The 23,599-nt window shown below is 35.0% G+C and overlaps 1 protein-coding gene across 1 annotated transcript in view; it reads left to right on the top strand.

Annotated features, from left to right (window-relative positions):
* IL1RAPL2 (interleukin 1 receptor accessory protein-like 2) overlaps nucleotides 1-23,599 on the top strand; it is a 55,351-nt gene that overhangs the window by 10,584 nt on the left and 21,168 nt on the right. The window contains exons 2-3 of the mRNA XM_008570194.1: nucleotides 13,875-14,020; nucleotides 22,477-22,620. Of these exons, the coding sequence (XP_008568416.1) occupies nucleotides 13,875-14,020; nucleotides 22,477-22,620 (290 nt within the window). The remainder of the gene's footprint in view (nucleotides 1-13,874; nucleotides 14,021-22,476; nucleotides 22,621-23,599) is intronic.

Below are 23,599 nucleotides of genomic sequence, written 5' to 3'. Positions count from 1 at the left end.
TGAGTGTTAAGATTGCTTTTTCTATTTCTGTGAAGAATGTCATTAGTATTTTGATGGGGATTGCATTGAATCTGTAGATTGTTTTCAGTAGAACGGACATTTTCATGATGTTAAACGTTCCCATCCAAGAGCATGGTATGTCTTTCCACATTTTTGTGTCCTCTAATTTCTTTCAGTAGTGTTTTGTAGTTGACATTGTGGAGATCTTTCACCTCCTTTGTTAAAGTGATTCCTAGGTATTTTATTTTTTGGTGACTATTATAAATGGGCTTGTTTCTTGATTTCTGTTTCTGCTAGTTCATTGCTGGAGTATAAAAATGCTACTGATTTGGGGGTATTGATTTTTGATCCAATTAATAAAAATGGGCAAAGGCGATGAATATTCTTTTTTCAGAGAAATATAAATGGCCAACAGGTAAATGAAAAAAATGCCCAGAATCACTAATCATCACAGAAATGCAAATCAAAACCACATTGAGATATCATCTCACCCCAATTAGACTGGCCACTATTAAAAAGAACAAGAATAAGAAATCCTGGCAAGGATGCAGGGAAAGAGAACTATTCTACATTGTTGATCGGACTGTAAATTAGCACAGCCATTGTGGAAAACAGTATGGAGGTTCCTCAAACAAATACAGATAGAACTACCATATGATTCAGCAATTCCACTACTGGGTATATACCCAAAGGAATGGAAATCATCGTGTTGAAGAGAAACCTGCACTCCCATGTTCATCGCAGCTCTATTTACAATAACCAAATATAGACACAACCTAAGTGTCCGTCAACAGACGACTGGATAAGGAAAACATGGTATATATACACAGTGGAATAATAGTCATAAAAAAGAATGAAATTCTACCATTTGCAGCAACATGGATGAGTCTGAAGAAAATTATGTTAAGTAAAATAAGCCAGACAAGGAAAGAGAAATACCACAAGTTTTCACTCATAACTGGATGGATGGATGGAAGGAAGGAAGGAAGGAAGGAAGGAAGGAAGGAAGGAAGGAAGGAAGGAAGGAAAAAGGACCACAAAAATATGTTGAACATTCAGGAGAGAACATAACTAAGGATACTAGAGATGGGGGGAATGGAGGGAAGGGATTTGGGGAGTCGATAAGTCAGATAAAAGGCATAAAAAATAAATTAGATCTGTAATAATGAATGTGCTAATAATAAAAAATAAATTTAAAAAATCTATTTATTCAGTGTGCTTCTATTGAGTTCCCATGATGCCAACAACACTATGCTAATTGTTGATGATACAAAAATTAAGGCTCAAGCATGCCCTGAAGAAGTAGCTCTAGTAAAACACTTTTTGAAAAGACAAAGGAGAGTTATATATGTATGTGTGTGTGTGTGTGTGTGTGTGTGTGTGTGTTGTATTGTATTTAATAGGCTTTATTTCTTACAGTTTTAGGTTTACAAAAAAGTTGAGCAGATAAGAGAGTACATTTATGTTATGTGTTTTTTTACCATAATAAATAATATGAGCATAATGTACAGAGTTCCCATACACCTCCTTTGTCCCTCCTCCCATTTTCACCTATTATTAACATCTTGCACTAGTGGGGTACATTTGTTACAATTGATGAAACCCTGCTGATGTATTATTATTAGCTAAAGCCCATAGTTTATATGAGGATTCACTCTTTGTGTTATACAGTTCCATGTGTTTTTAACAAATGCATAACATCATGTGTCCACCATTACAGTATCATATGACATAGTTTTACTGTCCTAGAATTCCCCTGTCCTCTACCTATTCATCTCTCCCTCTCTCCCCTCAAACCTATGGTAACCAATGGTCTTTTTAGTATCCCTGTAATTTTGCCTTTTCCTGAATGTCGTATGGTTAAAATCATTCAGTATGAAACCTTTTCAAACTTGTTTTTCACTTAGTAATATGCATTTAAAGTTCCTCCATGTCTTTTTGTGGCTTGATAGCTCGTTTCCCTTTATCACTGAGTAATATTCTATTGTATAGATGTGCCACAGTTGTTTGTCCATTCACCTATTGAATTACCTCGTGGTTGCTTCCAAGTTTTGACAATTATGAATAAAACTGCTATACACACTTGTCTGCAGGTTTTTGTGTAGATATAAAAAGTGTAATTGATGGATCATATGGCAAGATGAAGTTTAGCTTTGTAAGAGACTGCCAAAACATCTTTCAAGTGGCTGTACAATTCTGCATTTCCACCAGCAATGAATGAGAGTTCCTTTTGTTCCACATTTTCACCAACATTTGGTCTTGTCAGTATATTGGATTTTAGTCTTCTAATAGGTGTGTAGTGTATGTCATTGTCTTAATTTTAAATTTCCTAAAGACATATGATGTTGAACATGTATTCAGATGTGAATTTGCTATCCATATAACTTTTTTGGTGGAGTTTATGTTCATATTTTTGCCCACTTTTTAATTGGGTTGTTAATTTTCTTATTGTTGAGTTTAAAGAGGTCTTTGTAAATTTTGTACACCAAAACAGACAAATATGTTAACAACTGTGTTTTGCATATATTTTCTCACACCCTATTGCTTGTCTTTTCATTCTCTTCAACAGTCTTTCACAGAATAGATGGTTTTAATTTTAATGAAGTCTAACATCAATTTTTTTCTTTTATGGACACCTTTGCTGTTATATTTAGAAATTTGTCATTAAACTCAAGATCATCTAGATTTTCTCTTATATAATCTTCTAAAAGTTATATAGTTTAGTGCTTTACATTTTGATCTATGATTCATTTTCAGTTAATTTTTGTGGAAAGTTTAAGGTCTGTGCTGTATCTACATTCATTTTTTTTTTTTTTTTTGGCATGTGGATGTCAAGTTCTAGCACCACTTGTTGAAAAGACTATCATTTCTCCACTGAACTGCCTTTGCTCTTTTGTCATTGATCAGTTCACTAAATTTGGGTTCAATATATGTTGGTCTATTTCTACGCACTTTATTCTATTTCATTGATCTATTTGTCTATTATTTTGACAATACCTCACTGTCTTAATTAATGCAGCTTTATAGTAAGTCTTAAAGTCAAGTAGTGTCATTCCTCTGAATTTTCTTTTTCAATAGAGAGTTATTCTGGGTATCTTGCCATTCTTTATAAGTTTTACTATCAGTTTATCAATAATCATAAAATAATTTCCTGAATTTTTTATTGGGATTTTTAAAAATCTATACATCATGTTGGAGAAAAATGACATCTTAACAATATTGAGACTTCCTATCCATTAATGTGAAATATCTCTCCATTTATTTATAACTTGATTTCTTTTTTTCAAGATCTAGATATCTTTCATGACATTTTGTAGTTTTCCTCACAGATCTTGTGCACAATTTGTTAAATTTGTTAATTTATACATAAGTATTTCAATTTTTTTGGTGCTAACATAAATGATGCTGTGCTTTTAATTTCCAGTTTCAATTGCTCATAGCTGGAATATAGTAAAGCAATTGACTCTTGTATGCTAACTTATGTCCCGCAACCTTGCTGTAATTGCTTATTAGTTTGAGGAAATTTTCATTGATACTTTGGGATTTTCTACATAGAAAACCACAATCATGTCATCTGTGAGTTTATTCTTCCTTAAGAATATTTATTTCTTCCTTAAGAATGTGTATACCTTCTATGTTATTTTCTTGTCATATTACATTAAGATGTTTATATGGTGTTGAGGAGGAGTAGTGAGAGAAAGGACAGCTTTGCCTTGTTTCTGATCGCAGAGAGAAAGCATTCAGTTTCTCACTATGAAGTATGTTAGTTGTAGGTTTTTTCTAGATGTTCCTTATCAAAGTGAGTAAGTTTCCCTCTATTTCTAGTTTTCTGAAAGTTTTTATCATGAATGGGTGTTGGGTTTGGTCAAATGATTTTTCAGCATCTACTGATATGATCACATTATTTTTCCTCTTTAGCCTGTTGATATGATGAATTATATTAATTTGTTTTCAAATATTGAGCCAGCCTTGTATACCTGGGATAAATCTTAATTGGTCATTGTGTATGATTCTTTTCATACATTGTTGGATTTGATTTTCTAATATTTTGTTGAGGATTTTTGCATCTCTGTTCATGAGAGACATTAGCCTTTACTTTTCCTTTCTTGTAGTGTCTTTGTTTGGGTGTTACAGTAATGCTGGCTTCAAGGAATGAGTTAGCAAGTACTTACTGTGCTTCTGTTTTCTAGAACAGTTTGTAAGAATTACTATCATTTCAATGTTTGTGAAACACGGTGAACCCATCTGGGCCTGATGACTTCTGCTTTGAAAGGTTTATTAATTATCAATTCAAATTCTTTAATAAATATTGACCTATTCAGGTATCTATTTCTCCTTTTGTGAGTTTTGATAGATTGTGTCTTGCAAAGAATGTCATCTTAAGTTATCAATTTTGTGGACTTAGTACTTTATATTAACCCTTTATTATCCTTTAATATCAATGGTATCAGTAATATGGTCCTTCTTTAATTCCTGAATTTTATAATTTAGAAATTTGTGTCATTTATTTCCTTGACTCTGACTAAAGGTTCATCAGTCTTATTGATATTTTTCAAAGAAGTAGCTTTGGGTTTTGTTGATTGTCTCTATTGTTTTCCTGTTTTTAATTTTATTGATATCTGCCCTAATTTTTATCATTTCTTTTCCTGTGCTTACTTTAAATTTGTTTCATTTTTTTTCTAGTTTCCTAAGATAGAATCTTAGATTATTGACTTAAGGTCTTTCTTCTTTTCTAATACATGCATTTGCTGCTATAAATTTCTGTCTAAGCACTGCTCCCCCCAAAAAAACTGATAGGTGGTATTTTCACTTTAATTTATTTTTATATGTATTCAAAGTTCTTTTAAGTGTTCCTCTTTGACCTACATATTTTTTAGAAGTATATTGCTTGATCTCCAAATAATTTAGAATTTCACAGCTATCTTTATGTTATTGATTTCTATTTCAATTCTATTATGGTCTGAGAGTATATTTTTATTATTTTAAATTTGTTAACGTATGTTTTATGGCCTACAATGTGGTCTGTTTTGGTGAATGTTCAATGTAAGCTTGAGAAGAATGTGTAACCTGCTATTATTAGATGAAGTATTCAATAAATGTCAATTAGATCCTGTTGGTCAATGATTCTGATCAGTTCAACAATATCCTTGCTGGTTTTCTGCCTGCTATTACTGATAGAGGGGTTTTGACGTCTCCAACTATAATAGTGGGTTTATTTCACTTTGTAGTTCTATCATTTTTTTACCTCATGTATTTTGACACTCTGTAGATGCATAAAGGGTAAGGGTTATTGTGTGTTTTTAAAATGTAACCCTTTATCATTAAATGCCCCTTTATATCCCTAGCAATTTTCATTGCTCTGCAGTCTGCTTTGTCTGAAATTAATACATAGCTATTCCAGTTTATTATTATTAACATGGAATATCTTTCTCTGTACTTTTGTTTTTAACCCATCTCTGTTTTTATATTTAAAGTGGTCTTCTTATAAACAACATAGAGTTGGGTCTTGTTTTTACATTTGACAATCTGTCTTTTAATTGTTTTGTTTATACCATTCACATTTAAAGTGATTATTAATACAGTTGGTTAAACATCTACTATATTGGTAATAATTTTCTATTTATTGCTCTTGTTCTTTGTTTCCTTTTTTATCTTCCACTCTTTTTCTGCCCTCTCCAATTTTAACTGAGTATATTATTCGATTTTCCATCCTCTCTTAGCATATCAATTATACTTTAAAAAATTTAGTTGTGGCCCTAGAGTTTGCAATATAGATTTATAACTAATCCAAGTCCACTTTCAAATAATACTACACCACTTCATAGGTGATGCTGGTACTTTATATCAGAGTATAAACAATTCCTCCATTCTTTCTCTTGTAACATTGCTGTCATTAATTTTGCCTATCTATCAGCTATAATCACCAAATACATTGCTGTTATTTTGAACACACTGTTCCCTGTTAGATCAATTAAGAATGAGAAAACTATAAGATTTTATTTTATCTTCATTTATTCCTGCTCTAATACTTTCTTTCTTTATGTAGATATAAATTTCTGACATATTATTTTCATTTTCTATGAAGATCTTATTTTAACATTTTTTGTAAGACATGTCTACTGGAGACAAGTTCCCTCAGTTTTTGTATGAGAAAGTCTTTATTTCTTCTTTACTTTTGAATGGTAATTTAGCTGAATACAGCATTCTAGGGTGGTGATTATTTTCTTCTAACACCTTATACATTCACTCCACTTTCTTCTGTTTACATGGCTTCTAAAGAGAAGTATAATGTATTTCTTATTCTTGTTCCTCTATAGGTAAGGTGTTTTTCCCTTTGGCCTCTTTCATTTTCTTTGTCTTTGACTTTTTACAGATAAAACATAATATGCCTAGGTTTAGGTTTTCTGGTATTTATTCTGTGTCCTGCTCTTTGATTTTCCTGAATCTGTGGTTTGGTGTCTGTCATTAATTTTGGAAAATTCTCAGGTATTTTTACTTAAAATATTTCTATTGTTTCTTTCTTCTCTTTCTAGTGTTTTCATTACATGTATGTTACTCTTTTTACAATTGTTCCTAAGTTCTTGGATTTTTTTATTTTTTTTAATTTTGTATTGAAACATTTATTGTACATATTTATGGGTTACAGAGTTATACATGTATAAAATCATGTCACAATACATGTATACAATCATGTATAATATATGTACAAAAAGTTATAAATGTTATAAAAAGTTATACATGTATAAAATCAGTCAACACATGTATAAAATATGTGTTGATCTATTCAGAGTAATGAACCTATTCATCATTACAAATTTAATCATTTCTTTGTGATGTGTGTGTGTCTATTTTGATCCCCTATCTTCTAGTCACCTGGTTACATGCAGTAAAACATTATTGGTTGTAGATTTCTGGGTTGACTGTAAACCAGTAGGGCTTATTTTTTCTATCTCTGTACTTTTGTGTCCATTAATCAACCTATCACTATTGTTCCTCCTCTCTCCCCCTTCCCACCTCTAATAAACATAATTCTTTCTCCTTTTAACAGGTTGACTTATTATTATTATTTAGTTACTTTTTTTTTTAGCTCCCACATATGAGTGAAAACACATGGCATTTCTCTTTTTCTGCCTGGCTTATTTCACTTAACGTAATTTTATCCAAGCTCATACATGTTGCTGAGAATGGCAGAATTTCATTCTTTTTTTATGGTTGAGTAGTATTCCAATGTAAATAGATACCACATTTTCTTTATCTTGGTTCTTTATCATGGTTCTACATCTTCACTATTGTGAACAGAGCTGCAATAAACATGGGGGTGCAGGTACCCCTCTGACATGATGCATTCCTTCGGGTATATACCCATTAGTGGGAGTTTTTGGTTACATGATAGTTCTGTCTGAAATTGTTTGAGAAATCTCCATACTGTTTTCCATAATGGCTGTACTAATTTACAATTCCACCAACAATATATAAGGGTTCCCCTTTCTGCACATCCTCATCTGTATTTGTTATTTTCTGTATTATCAATAATAGCCAGTGTAACTGGAGTGAGATGGTATCTCAGTGTGGTTTTGACTTGCATTTCCCTGGTGATTAGTGATGTTGAGCATTTTTTCATATAATTGTTGCCCACTTGTATGTCTTCTTTTGAGAAATGTATATAAGCTCCCTTGCTCATTTTTAAATTAGGTTATTTGGTTTTTTACTATTGAGTTGTTTGAGTTCATTGTATATCCTGGAAATTAGCCCCTTGTTGGATGCATACTTTGCAAATATTTTCTCCCATCCTGTAGGTTGTCTCTTTGCTATGTTGCCTGTTTCCTTTACCAGGCAGAAGGTTCTTAGTTTGATATAATGCCATCTGTTTAATTTTTCTTTTGTTGCCTGTGATTTTGAGGTCTTATTCATAAAATCTTTGCCTGGTCCTATGTACTGGACTATTTCTCCTGTGTTTTCTTCTAGAAGTTTTATAGTCTCAGGTCTTATGTTTAAGTCTTTAATCCATTTTGAGTTGATTTTTGTATATGGTGAGAGATAGGGGTCTAGTCTTATTCTTCTACTCATGGATATTCACTTTTCACAGCACAATTTATTGAAGAGGCTGTCCTTTCCTCAGTGTGTGTTTTTAGAGCCTCTATCAAAGATCAATTGGCTGTAAGTACATGCATTTATTTCTGGGGTTTCTATTCTGACAAGAGAAAGGAACAAAGGGCATCCAAACTGGAAAAGACACAGTTGAATTGTCCCTGTTTGCAGATAACATGATCTTATATAGAGAAAAACCTAAAGATTTTACCAAAAAATTCTTAGAGCTGAAAAACAAATTCAGTAAAGTTACAGTATATTAAATCAATATACAAAAGTCAGTAGCGTTTCTATATATCACCAACAAACTAGCAGAAAAAGAAATCAAGAAAACAATTTAATTTACCATAGGTACCAAAAATAAAATAAAAATACCTAGGAATAAATCTAACCAAGGATGTGAAAGATCTCTACAATGAAAACTATAAAACACTGGTGAAAGAAACAAAAGATCACACAAAAAAGTAGAAAGACATTCTATGCTCATGGATTGGTAGGATCAATGTTGTGAAAATGTCCTTACTACCCAGAGCGATCCACAGATTCAGTGTAATACCTATCAAATTGCCAATGATATTCTTCACAGAAATAGAAAAAGCAATCTTAACATTCATATGTAACAACAAAAGACCTTGAATAGCCAAAACAATCCTGAGTAAAGCAGGAGGCATTACATTACCTGACTTCAAATTATACTACAAAGCAACAGTAACCAAAATAGCATGGTACTGGCATAAAAACAGACACTTAGACCAATGGAGCAGTTCTTGGATATTTTGTTATACTCTTTTTTATTCTTTTTTTCTCTTTACACTTCAGTTTAGGAAGTTTGTACTGACATCTTCAAGCCCACTGATTCTTTCTTTGGCTGTGTTCAGTCAGTTATTCTTCATTTCTGTTACAGTGTTTTGATTTGTAGATTTTCCTTTTGATTCCTTCTTTCAGTTTCCATCTCTCTGGTTACATTACTCTGGTTACATCTCTTTGGTTACATACTCTATTGATGTATATTTTCTAGTTTTTCCATAAAAGTCCTTGACATATTAATCATAGTTGTCTTATATTCTCATTCTGATAATGCCAATATTTCTGCCTTATCTGAGTCTGGTTCTGATGCTTTCTTTTTCTCTTCAAACTGTGGGTGTTATTTTTTTGTGTTGCTTAGTTTGTATTTGTTTTGCTTTTTTTTTAGCATGACTTGTATTTTTTTTTAATTGAAAACCAGATATGAGGTATTGGGTACAAGAAACTGAGGTAAATAGATCTTTACATTTTATATGTATCTGTCTGAGAGGCTGTGTTTACCATTTTCTATAGCTGTAGGTGTCAGAGGCTAAAATATCCTCTACTGCCCTTGTTTTTGTCTCCACTGTTTTCTTCGGGTTTTCTCAGAGACTGCTTTTTAAATAGGTTCTGAACTTTGCAGTTTTTTTTCCAGCTAAAATATCTTGTTATTATACAGGAGCCTTGTTAATGTGGTGGTAAGCACTTCCTAATTTTATGATGAGGTCTCAGTTACTTAGTGAGCCACGTCACTGGGTTGTTACCTTCATAAGTGTTTCTTACCTTCCACCCCTCTCTTTAGGTAAGACAGAAAAGCTAGAGGGGTCTGGAATTGGCTATTTTCTTTCTCCTATATAGGGTAGGTTTTTGTAAAACCTAAGTAGTTTAGGCTGTGATAAAATAGTTTCCCTCCAGGGCAGCTTTTTTAAAGGACAATAGAGCTTTCTGGACTCATTTTTAAGTGGTTAATTTTCCTTTCCCCCTGCCAGAAGCATATGGACACTTATATCTGATTTTTACATTGAGATCCTGGTAGTGCTTCTGTAGGCAAAACTCACAGAAGTCGGGGGTCTCCTTAAGATTAGGTTAGGTTCCATGGAGTTTTTACCTCCCAAGCTAGTCCATAATGGGCCTCCAGAAATTCATCAATTTTGATTTAAGTATTCTTACAGGTACTGGCTCCTGCTCCTGGCATTCTGATCCCAGTACACTGTGTTTCTAAGTATTTTCCTCTCTCAAGTTTTGGGGGCAGGAGTTTGCCCTGTGACTTCAGTTCTTTAATAGATCTAAGAAGAGTTGATAATTTTCTGTTTGTTTGGCTTTTTTGTTGTTATTGTGAGGATGACAGTAACAGTTTCCAAACTCTTTCTAGTATCACTTTGTAATAATAGATCCTAACTAAATAAAACTTTTGAAAATAGTAATTTATGTCACTTGAAAATGATTATCTTTTATTTTGCCAGTGTTCACTGCTACATATATCTTACCTTAGATGTTAATCCTTGGACCACTTTGGTTAACCCCCTTCCCCCATGGGTATAAGCATCTGTCCAAATTCATCAAATTGTATACATTAAATATGTACAGTTTTTTGTTTATCAATTATACCTCAAAAAAGCTGTTGAAAAGTAAATTTAAAATATATGTGGTTCTTACCACCCCCTCAAAAAATGTTAGCCCTTGGAATGGGATACTTCTGAGGTCATTTGAAATACAGTTGGCCCTTTCTATCCATGTGTTTCACATCCATGTATTCAACTGACTGCAGATTAAGAATATTCAGAAAAAAACCTGCGTCTGTACTGAGTATGTACAGACTTTTTTCCTTGTAATTATTCCCTAAACAATACAGTATAACAACTATTTGCATAGTATTTACATTTTATTAAATATTATAAATAATCTAGATATGATTTAAAGTATATGAGAGGATTGCATAGGTTATACGCAAATATTGTGCCATTTTATATCAGAGATTTGAGCATCACAGATATTGGTATCTGAGGGACAACTGTATGAGTATATTTCAGGATTCTCTCACCTGTATCCTCCATTCTGAAACCAGTCTCTTTAGCTTATCCCTTTCACACATTCTGCAAAAATCTGCTCCTATTTTCCCTTCTGGAAAGCCTTCCCTTCTTTCTTTTGTCTAGCCAGAGATTTCTAATGTCTTTTCTAGCTATTCAGTCAACAATAGTCTGTCTCTTCCTTAAAGTGCTGTTGGAAGTATGACTGTACACCCATGCTTTTTTTTTTTCAAAAAAAATTATATGTCTTGTCTTCACAAAAATCAACTACATTGTATATTGATTAAATAAATAAATAAAGCAGGGGCCGGCCCAGTGGCGCACTGGATAGTGCGCCGCTTGGGAGGCGCGGCAGCGCTGCCGCCCGAGGGTTCGGATCCCACATACAGACCGGCTCCCGCTCACTGGCTGAGCGAGGCGTGGGAGCAACACCGAGGTTTGCAATCCCGTTGCCGGTCCCTGGTCCGGTACGGGGGCAACACTGAGGGTTGCGATCCGTTGCCGGACACGGAAAAAACAGACAAAAGACAAAAATAAAAATAAAAATAAAAATAAATAAATAAATAAATAAATAAATAAAGTTGCCAAGTTAAAAAAAATAAATAAAGCTTATTGGGAGCAAGAACCAGGTTTTTTAATATTTATATTTTCTCACACCAAATATCTAGCACAGAGCTAGGCATTTATTACGGACTGGCACAAAATCATTGATGGATTATTATATATCAATATTCGAAAAGGAATTATCACTGCTCTGCAGAGTGATTTGTAGACATAAACACCATCATGCTGTTTAATTCCAGAAAAGCAAGTCATCTTTAGATTTTTAAGAGCTGATAATTAAGACACCTCATATATATATTAATAGATGAACCAAGGATCATTTTACAAATCCTCTCTCCAGATTCTTTCTGCAGCCTGTGAGGAGCTGTTTTTGGAAACTGCATTAGAAATGAAGAGGGAAAAGGCTTGGTTGGGAAGAACAGGATCAGCTTTCTGCCCCGTGCCTGGCAGAGACTGTGGCTGCCCTCCACATGAAGCTTTAAATCAAACTGAATTTGTGGTGCCTAAGCAGCTTCTGGAACTACACAGGATTCTTCCACAAATTACACAGAGCTAAAAGAATTGAGTGTGGTGGATTTTACCAATAGCAGAGAGAAAATGGAGAGAGTAAAATTTAATATAAACCACGAAGACAGTAAACTCCCAATTTTTTCTTGGTTAGGTACATGTTGGGAGAGGAGAGAGAGGGGAAAACTGCAACTTTAGTCAGGAAGAAAAACAATTAATAGAAAGACTAACAGTAAGATGTAGCCTCAAAAGTCCAGTTAAGAAAATTCTTATACTAGTCTGGTTTGGTGATGATACATAAATGTAAAGAGCAGGAGAAGAAGACTTACTGGAGCTACAAATGCCAGTATTGTCAACTCTCAGGTATGTATGTTGTTGAAAGGGAACAGAAAGATGGTTAATTTTAAAATCATGTGTATTTGGAATATAATTTTGGCTTCAGATTTCAGTATGGGAGACTCTCAGATTCTAGGAATTCCTTTCCATCTACCCAACTTCAAGCCCTTCCTTCTCTCAAAGGGATGCTAGAAAAGATTAAGCCAGGCCAATCCTAAATGTCAACAAAGGTAAATACAGATGTTTTTGAGGAGCCAAAATAGAAACAATCTACCTTAAGATAATGAAATGTTTATGTTTAATAGTCTTCCTTTGCATGTGCTTATTGCTATTTATTTTTCAAATCACTTTAATTCATTTTACTCTTACAACAAAGTTAAAGTAAGCATAGTAATTATTTTTCCTAATTTAAGGTGAGTTAAATTAAGGAACCATTGAGTTAATAACTTTGTAAGGACCCAGATTGAGCTTGTAAGTGGGAGGCCTATATTTGAGCCCAGTTTTCTCTGAGAACAGTCATCTTTTTCTACTTTACACTCAATGCCAGTAAATCAGAGGGGCTTTCTCTTCATCTAGAATATTTCATGCTTGCAAATATATGTATTTAAGAACCTATCCCAGAACTTAACTGCAGGATTACCACCATGTAGACTCATAATTTGCTCCTTCTTTGGCCAAAGCCAGGAGATAGGGAAAAAAAAACTCAGTAGGGTACCTACTTTCATCTCGCCCAAGAGGTAGCTGTTCACTGATGGGAATGTAACTCTCTGAAGAAGTAGTAGGCACAGACTTAGGAAACAATCCTGACAACTCAGCTCCTCTGTGAAGAACACCTGCTCCTGGCTGTTCAAAGCCCTTTGCAACTTAACTTGATAAAGCAAAAAACAAGACTTGGAGAAAATGTCACATAGGGCAGGGTTTCTTATGTAAGGGAAGAAGGCAGAAGGACAAAGGAGGAGCAGGGCCATGGGGGGTGGTTAGTATCGTTGGGGTATTAGGGCACAGGGCACATGACTGCATCAAACCACTGGCAGGAGAAAAGCAGAGAACAGCCTTCTCAATGAGGTTTGGGGATAGAAATCTACTAACTACCTTCAGTTTAATTCTCATAGAGCAACCATCATTAAGGTCTCATTCTTTACCCCTTTACCTCACTACTTTCAAAACTCTAACCTCTAACACAAAACCTATACTCTTACAGATTTTCCCCATACATTCCATGATGGGAAAACCCAATTAGTTTTCATAAACTCAGTTTAGAATATGGAACCCAATGTCTCCACCCTTTTGGCACATAAGTCACATTGGCTTCGTTTATCACAGACTAGTGTCATGTTAATATTGTTTTGCTGAGTGAATTCCTCATTTCTTTACTTTCTCATTAGATCTACAGGTTAAGAGCCATTTTTTGTGTTTTCTTGTTGAACTTCCAGCCTGCCCATATACCCACCCAGGATTCTCTGTGCCCACCAGAGACACGTGTGAGCTGCGCAACCATCTGCAGCCTCTGCATGGCTGCTTTCTGCCCAAATTAAAACAATTCAGCCAAGAATATTGTCTTTATTTCAGGCTCCTCAAAGAGCATCTTGGAGAAAAAGAAGTCGAGTTGGCACTCATTTTTGATTCAGTGGTGGAGGCTGACCTGGCGAATTACACCTGCCATGTAGAAAACCGAAATGGACGGAAACATGCCAGTGTTCTGCTGCGTAAAAAGGGTATTTATTTTTAGAACTATAACTATGATTCATTTAGCTGTCAGTAACTATTGAAGTTAAATATGTTTCCTGGCCTTATTTTATTATTTAGGTATAAACTTCTGTTAACCATTTTGTCTTTTTAAGGAATAATCTCTCTCTTGCTGTGCATGTAATATAAAAGGCCTATGACCTGTAATACAATTCGGAAGTGGATAGATGAAATGTAGTATCGTTATGCTTTAAAACTGGTGAGATAAAATGTACCTTGGATATGTGTTACATAAAATTTGATATATATTGACATACAATATTTTCTCTAAATTTCACCTTCTTATATCTTATATTACTCAAATAAAATGCTAGAGATTATTATTGGATAAGAAACAAAGTTGCTTTTTTATTCCCTGACCAAAAATTATATATAAATAATATATAGTATTATATAATATTCTTACAATTGTTATCATAAAGATTACAAACTACATTTTATGATGCAATCTGGTATTCAGGCCTTTAGAAGGTGCATATATTTCTAAATAATTTGGCATTTATGGAGATCCCTCTCTAGAGTTGGTTTAAGATTTGGCAGAAATCGTATATAATGGGCAAAGAAAAGAAACTCTAAATACACAGATGAAGGGGATAAAAGCAGACAAAGGAACAACTATCTCAGCAGCTAGAGTATCTTCTGAATTGGCCCTTACCTTGCCATGAGTCTTGATTTCTGTGAAAGGCTACTTTCTGTATGTGTGCATCTGGCAAGGGTTTTATAAAAGTAACAGAATGAATGTTCTCAATCAGTGTTCTTGTTGCCTAGGCTATACAGCAATAGTACAGATTCAATCAGCAAGGTCACTAGTTGTATCTCCTGGCCAGGGTGGAATTTCTATTTTCCAGCCAGCCCTAATACTGGACCATGACCAGAAGCTCTTGATGAAGCAGGGAGGTGTCATTATTCTGAGAACAATGCTTTTATTTCTCTAGAATCATTTCTTACTCTGTTAGACTTGATTCTGTCTTAAAATAAAGGAATATTTAACTATAAAGGATTCTACTATGGAAAGTAAAGCCACGACACCTACCTACGTTCAAGAGATCCTGGTTCAGACACCTGATTCAGCCACCTGGTTCAGTAGAATTAATTTATCTGATTTGACTCTGTGAACCTTAATTTCCTGATCTGTAAAATAGGGGTAATAGTATTTATCTTGCAGTCACTGTGAGGTTCAAATGATAATGATAAAATGGATATAAACTATATCATGCCTAAACAGTGTTTGTTATTATACTGAACTTGGATAATTTCTCCTTTGCACAGTCCACCTACGTGAAGGGTAGGCATTGATCATGTCCAGACAGATACCCTGTGGGAAGGATCACTTTGTTCTTGTCCATCTGTGTCTTATTTCAGGCTCAGAGATCCTCCAACCAGAACCTGTTGCTATGTCTCTGTATCCTCAATAACTTGGGCAGTGTCTGGTCACTAATAGGCACTTAGAACCCATTCTGATCAAATGAATGATTAAAGTTCTCTTTTAATATTGAGGACTCAGTGTAACAAGCACTGTGCTAGGTGCTGGAGAGTGCTCAATTTGACAGACATCCCCAAGTCCTTGGGGAGTTTATTTGGGGAGGTGAGAGTGTAAAGAAAGACAAACATTAAACAAACAGTTACACACATTATATAATGTTACATTTAAAAACCTGCTGTAAGGAAAACTATAGGAGTCCTATCTTTCAGCCAGTGGAGTCCAAAATAGCCTTATCTGAGTTTTAAAATAAATCCATTTCTCTTTAACAAGTAAAGCAATAACAGGCAGCCCTTAAAACTTCTAAAATCTGACACTAGTAACTGAGGCACACTGTAAAACTCAGCTACCTCCCATGGCTTCTATAAGGAAACCTGTCTAAATCATGAATAACTGACAATATCTGTCCTCATCTTCATGATATTTAAATATTGGAGTTCCCCAGAGTTCAGGTCCCCTCTTCTCACTCATTCCCTCTAGGTGATTCCATTCAATCACCATCTCATGGTTTTGCTTACCATTTATATGCCATCAACTCCCAAATTTATACCTCTAGCCTGGACTTCTCACCTGAACTCCAGACTTGTATATCCAATTGCCTATTTAGCAACTCCACTCAGAGATCCTATAGGCATATCACGCTTAGTTTTTCCCAGCCAGGATTCCTAATTTATCCTTCCTACAAACCTGATCCTCCAATCCCCTTCTCGATCTCCATCATCATCCTTCTAATTGCTCAGGCAAAAATCCTTGGAGTCATTCTTCACTTTTTCTTTTCTCTACTCACATCCTATATCTAATCCACCACCAAATTCCATGGGTCTACTTTCAAAACCTATCTAGACTTTGAACACTTTCCCCACCTTCACTGCCCCCGCCCTTGTCTGAGCCACCAGCACCTATTGCCTGGCTCCCTGCCATCGCCTGCTGACTGGTCTCCTTGCTTCCACCTTGGGCCCCTCACAGTCTATTCTCATCACACTACCAGAAGGAACCTTTTAGTATGTCAGATCATGTTATTTCCCTGATCGGAACCATCCAATCACAGAACCTTCCCTATTACACTTAGAATAAAATCCCAAATACTTACCATGGCCTATAAGACACTACACAATCTGTTCTTAATTCTGATCTTACTTTCTACCACAATCTGCCTCAAACATCGTACACCCTAGCCTGCTGTCTATTTCTCATGCTCACAGCACAGTCCTGCCCTAGGTCCTTTGCATTTGCTATTTCCTCTCCCTGGAACACTCTTCCCCCAGCTGTCCCAGTGACTCACTCCCTCACTGCATACAGGTCTCTGCTTAGTTGCCCTACATAACATAGTATTACCATTTATTTTCTTTTCTCTTTAACTTGCCTCTATTTCTTTTTGTTGTATCTATCACTACTTGATATTACATTACATATTTGTTTGCTTCTTGTCTTCTTTCCCCGCACTAGAATGGAAACTCCATGAGAACAGGGACTTTTCTTGCCTTATTTACTGATGTATCTCTAGTGTATAAAACATAATAAATGCTCAAAAATATGTTTTGGATGCAAATTCTCTTGGTAGAAGACCAGCACACTGGGGTGGGGAATAGATATAGGGATTAGTAATGAGAGGATTTGTTCTGTGAACTTTTCTTAACAAATGTCTGCCTTGGGTTACCTAAATACATTTTCTCTTTTCAGAGATTTTTACTTTCTAAGGTAAAGGATTGAAAACTCAAAGACTTCAGGGGCCAGGCTGACGTCGAGATTTCTTTTTTAATAGAGGGCTGGATATTATATAAAACAAAACACAGACTAGAGAAAACAAGCCTTGCTTTAAAGGGACATCCAGCAATCTGTTTAGAAGATTATTGCCATACTTGCTGGAATGTAGGTCCAGAAATATTAGAGCATCAAAGTTTTAAAGTGAAGCTGGAAGATCATATATGAAATCTTTTGATTTTTAAATATTAGTATTCACCTTTTGGAAACATTGTATAGTCCAACGAAACCATTTTTTGGCCTGTGGTTTACCAGTTTGCACTCTCTTCTAGGTAGCAGTTAAATTTTTCACTGTGCTTTGCAAAATGATGCAGTTAATATTCCTTCACTTGGTTTCCTGAGGAGCTCTCAACAATATCGTTGAACCCCCCCAAAAGAGCAAGAATCACTCTGGCCCTGTCCCACTTTTTTAGTCAGACCAAGCTATGGCTTCTCTTGAGGAACTTCAGATATTTCCTTTGGAACTGGACTTTTAGGCTTTATCACAGTATAGCCTGGCCTCAACAGATGCAGTGTTCTCACCTGGAATATGAGTATGGCTTGTTTTATGGAATAATAACTTCTTGATGAGCTGTAAGTTGAACATTTAAAATGCCCTAAGTGATCATTATGGAGAAGAAATATATGATCAATCTTTTCATAAAGTGAAAAGGCTTTTTGTAAAATAAAAACTCATGTCTACTATATCCAACTAACAGGGTTAGGTATTGTAAAAACAAGATGCCCCTCACCTATGCATCTTCTACATGCACCTACCACTTCCTTATTCCCTAATGAACTATTTTCCAGTAATTACAACTGCATTTCACTATAAGGTCTATCCTTTTTTTTTCTTTTTTTTTTGTTTGTTTTTTAATTTTGGTTTTTTGGTGAGCCAAGACTCTGAACTTGGCCAAGAGTCTGAACTTAGGCTTAAAAGAAAAAGTCTTATAATTATTTCTGCTTCTCTGCACACACTTCCTTTCCCACAAAACAGAGGCATATCACTGAATCCCTCTCTTTATTCCAAGTCCTGCTGTTCCACCCTGACCCCCAAACCTGTACAGGAAGCTTTTTTAGTTCATTCAGATTATTATAACAAAACACCATCGACTGGGTAATTTATAAACAACAGAAATTTATTGCTCACAGTTCTGGAAGCTGAGATGTCCATGATCAAGGTGCCAGCATATTCTTGTCTGGTGAGGGCCTATTCCTCATTTCTGTCTGAGTCTTTATCTGAATGGTCTTTACTGTTCATATATTTCTTCCAACATTCTGATTGCAACCACTTAAGTAATCTCTAAAAAGACTGAGACTTTCTCTACAGCTCTCTCCTTCTTCTGAGCCCTCACCAGAATTGCTCTTAAGACTCATTTTATGGCAAGGTACCTCAAAACTCTACCTGTTCCAGTTCCAAAGTTGCTTCCACAGCTTTAAGTATTTGTTATAGCAGCACCTCACTTCTAAGCACTAATTTCAGTTTTAATCTATTTGGCTGCTATAACCAAATACCTTAGACTGGGTAATATATAAACAACAGAATTATATTGTTCACAGTTCTGGAGGCTGGAAAGTCCAAAATCAAGATGTCAGCAGATTTGGTGTCCTGTAAGGGCCCATTACTCATAGAAGTTGCCTCCTATTTGTCCTTACATGACAAAGGAGAAAAACAGGCTCTCTCCAGCCTTTTTCTTTATAAGGGCACTAATCCCATTCATGAGTACACAGCCCTCATGACCTAATCACCTCCCAAAGACTCTACCTCTTAATAAATACTATCACCTTGGTGGATAAGTTTCAACATATGAATTTTGGGGAAACAGAAGCATTCAGACCATGGCAGAAGAACCCAGGTGGGATCTCCAAATCTGCTTGACATCTTCCAAGTCAGAGGAACAAGCTCAAACATTCCTGGCCTTCTCTCTCTTCAGTCCCTTGGCTTCAGCCGCTATTTGTCCCATTCTATAATATCTAATCTCTGTGTTTACAGTGAATAAATAATTGGGTTCAAACTAAGAAGGTTAAAAATAACTACATTTGCACTTTGGGTGCCTAGAAAAACTTATATCCCATAAACATTTGCCTTTCCGGCTACTGCTATCCTTGTGAAGTGTATACAAGACACAGCCCAAATAAAATGACTTTCAGCTTCTCAGTCAGGAAATGTCCCTAGAAGTATACATCCTGCTGAGATGGAAAGTGGCAATTGAAAACAAAAGACAAAAGAAAAGCCAGGTGTCATTTGGGTAATGGCAGTTCTGCCCTCTGATTATAAGGTAGATGTTTCCCTTTTGATATGACTGCCTAGGCTGAATCAAAGAATATTAGTTGAGTTTCAGGGCCTGGGTCTATAGTTTTCAACTTAAACATCCAACATTACATAATATCTTTCAAAGACATTTTTATGAAATGGACCCCAAAACCACAAAGGTACTTTTCACACCACAGTTTTCTTCCATAAATTTAGGACTGAAAAAGTTGTCTGCTACTTGGGAGCACAAATTGTTCCTTCAGCTGAGGTTTTCCATCTACCTAATAGCAACTCTACTCTGTAAATAATATAGAAATTGCTGAAAAAATTCCCATTCAATGATTTTGAAAACAGTTGAAATCTGTTCTGACCAGAGAGAGACAGAGAGACAGCGAGAAAAATTTACAGTATAAAATGAACATCTTACAACAGGAAAAATATTTTGAATGAAGTCAATCAATGCTCTAAGATAAAAGAGAAGTCAGTTTTCAGAGTAACAAAGAAAATCATATTAGTCTGTCAGTTTAACACTGGCTATTAATAATGTATAATTGATGTAAGGTGGTGAGAATACAAGCAAAAAATTGTGATTTGTAGCCCTACAGAGGTCTCATAAGCAAGCCTACTTTATTCCTCACATAGAGGTAGGCAATGGTTCCTGCGGAGCCACTTTCTGTATAGAGGGCAGCAGGCAGAGCTAATAGGTGGTTGCAATTTTTTATTTTACCTGAAATTTTGTGACTTAATTTTCAAAATGACCACGTCATACAGTAGGCAGGACAGACACAGATTCTAAATTCCTAAGTCTACTTATTATGTGTCCCCTCAAAATGTTCCTTATTGACATATTTTGCCCTTCACAGCAGCCGTACTCTCTTCCTTTTTCCATCTTACCTACTTTTTCCTTTCTCAAAAAGAGTGACATTTAGTTGCGTTTTTTTCATTTCCACTATATAACTCTCCTGATTGGCTGTGCTGTGTCTGGCCACCAGAATCTCCTCTCTCACTCCACTTCCTTTCCATCCCTCTCTCCCCACAAAACCTAACACTTTTCTTCATACAGTGGACTTCAGGGAGCCCCTCCTTCCTCCCTGGCTACAGCTGTAAGATTCTGCAGTACCCTCCAATGAAGTGTCTGAGATCTGCCCCGTTCTTTCATTCTGTCTGGTGAATTGTAGTTTACCTTCTTCCCTTGGAAATGAAAGGGCAGAAGGAGCTAAAAATCACAAGTCACATGTTGTCAGGAAGCACTACCAACAGTGCTATGGAAGAACAACAGGTAAAAGGCTTTCTGTTGGCACTTACCAGCCTAGAGTATACAAAGCTGTGGTATTAAAAAAAAAAAAAAAAAAAAAAAACCTTTGAACTGAAAGTAAGAGATCTGAGCATAAGTCCCATTTTGGCTACTTCTTAGATGTATGACCTTGGGTATGTGACATAACCTACTGAGTCTCAGATTCTTCATTTATAGATTTAGACCAATAATTCTGGCCCTAAAGGTTTATGTAGAGAATAGATGATAGGCAGGTTGAAATTTTATCTATAATATATATTACTTGTAATTACTTATATATATTATATGCTTATCTTTTCTATAAACATTAACACACTAAAGGCATCTTAACTGTCATATTGAGCCTGACTAATTTCTCTTAAGCAATAATCCTATATAGAGATAAGGGACGTTCTCAGAGAAAGGTTGACTATCTGATTCTCAAAAGTGACAGCCTGTCATGGTCAGCAATTTGATTTTGACAGTGCCCCAGAATTGATCCATCCAGGGAGACCGACTGATGCCAATCAAACTTATAAGCAACTGGTGTACAAACGAGAATGCCACTCCTTTTCCCAGTTTCTAGTTATATGGTAACCTAAATTAGTAATAAAAGAGTCACTTGGTAATTATGGAATTAGATTAGAGGGAGGTTAGCTAATCTTGTAGGCAATTTAAATCTAATTTTGATTAGACCAATGATGTCCCTGTCTCACAGTGGAAATTATGTCTCTGGTCTGGTGTTTCTCAGATTCAGCATTTCTCCTCTGGACATTGCGAAACTCACATTATAAATTCTTCTCTGACTTCCCATTTCTCTAAATTCCATGATACCATTTACCCTTTTGATGATACAATATTTAGATTTGTTAATATCATTAATTAAGCTACTGGTAAGTCACTATTCCCCGAATCTGGGAGACATAATGTCTCCTTCCATTATGTGTCGATTTAATTGTTCCAGGGAAGTCCCACTGGATCAGCCTAAGGCTATCAGGTAGCCTGGTGTTGGCCAAAGAGGCCATGTGATGAGCCTGGATTTCTCTTTCTCATTTAGCTCCACTGGGCATATTATATCACATACATATTATAGTCATTTATTCAAATAAGCAGGGGAAATGGATAAGCTAATTTCTCCTGCTTACCTTGTATTGAATTGTGTACTACAGAGGTTAAATGAAACAGTTAAATCCTGCAAACTCATTAGGATTTATTTGATTCTGAAAGTAATCTTATGATATTGTTCTCCTATAGAAGAATAAGACCTGTGGCCTGAAAAGTACTAGATGGTAATCTTGCTAAGCCAATAATTTAACACAAACAACAAAATATTGGCCCTGGACCCAGAATAAAGTAGCTTTGATAGTTCCCTTAAATACACTTAAAGCAAAAGTATATATGTGAAATCTAGATGTTTTCAAAACAAATTGGGAGTTACTGTTTCTTTCAGAAAGACTTACCTTTTTAAATAGTAAATTATTTGAATCTTCAGAAGAGAGTTAATTTAACAAAAATTTGATTCATACAAACATTTTAAGAGCAAAGCCACTGCATGAAGCAATAATCTTTTTGGAAAGAAAAGCAAAATTGGTAGTACATCTTACATACTAGAAATATGGGAAAATTCCAATTGTTGCTGATTTAATTACCTTTTCCTGTTTGTTTCTGTTTGCTCCAGATTTAATCTACAAAATTGAGCTTGCAGGGGGCCTGGGAGCAATCTTTCTCCTCCTTGTACTACTGGTCGTAACCTACAAATGCTACAACATTGAGTTGATGCTCTTCTACCGACAGCGTTTTGGAGGTGATGAAACTACTGATGGTAAGCTGTCTCCTATTATTTAAATTCAATTAAAAGGGATGCATTTGTGATTATGTAAGAGAATATCCCTATTCTTAGGAAATATACACTGAAATACAACAAATGCAACTTACTCTCAAATAGTTCAGAAAAAATATATATGTATCTATCAAGAAAGAGAAAATAAGAGAACATGTTAACAATTGGTGAATCCAGGTAAAGAATATATGCATGTTTTTTAAAGGTTTTATTTTTGTAATGTTCCTATATGTTTGAAATTATTTCCAAATAAAAAATTTAACAAAGAGACATTGGTTGGTTTGGAGATAAAACAATTGTTGGCAAAGTCCTTTCCTTTAGTAAGAAACAAGTTAAGAATCAACTCAATTTTTTTGTCCAGAAAAGTCAAATTTAGGAACAGATCATTTTAAGCTATTGCTTTCATTGAGAAAACAATCATTCAAGACAGAAATTAGAGCTATGAAGACATTCTTTCTTTTAAAGCTCAACGTATATGGACCTACATAGTTTGTATGCTTATAGCACCATTCTCAAAGGTAACCTCAAGGGATAAAAATTCAGGATGTGGCTTATAATTTTCTTATATTTGCTGTTTATGACTTTTGAAAATCTTATGAATAAAATATCAATAAAGCTTTGTATTGAGACTTGTTTCTTTGAACATTTAAAAATGATTTAATTTTTTCAAGAGAAAAAATTGTCATGTTTCCAATCAATACCATTAGGAAATCATGACATGTCACTTCTTGTACATAAAGTCCTCAACCCCAAAGTACTATAAGCCTTGGAAATGTGTGTAGAATGCCTTATGTAAGCCAAAATAATTTTTAAAATAAGTCTGATGTGTAAATCACTTTAAAAAGGCAGATTTAAAACTTAGTTTTTATTGTATTGAATTAACAAGATTAGAGCTTTAGCTTTTTTTTTTTTTTTTTTTTAGTTATCTTACCCCAAAAGAAAGGAGTTCAGGGCCAGCCCC

This window comes from Galeopterus variegatus, unplaced genomic scaffold, assembly GCF_000696425.1.
Source record: "Galeopterus variegatus unplaced genomic scaffold, G_variegatus-3.0.2 Scaffold579, whole genome shotgun sequence".
NCBI classification, from domain to species: domain Eukaryota; kingdom Metazoa; phylum Chordata; class Mammalia; order Dermoptera; family Cynocephalidae; genus Galeopterus; species Galeopterus variegatus.
Note: the sequence above shows the minus strand (reverse complement) of the source record. Positions and strands in the feature narration are given on the sequence as shown.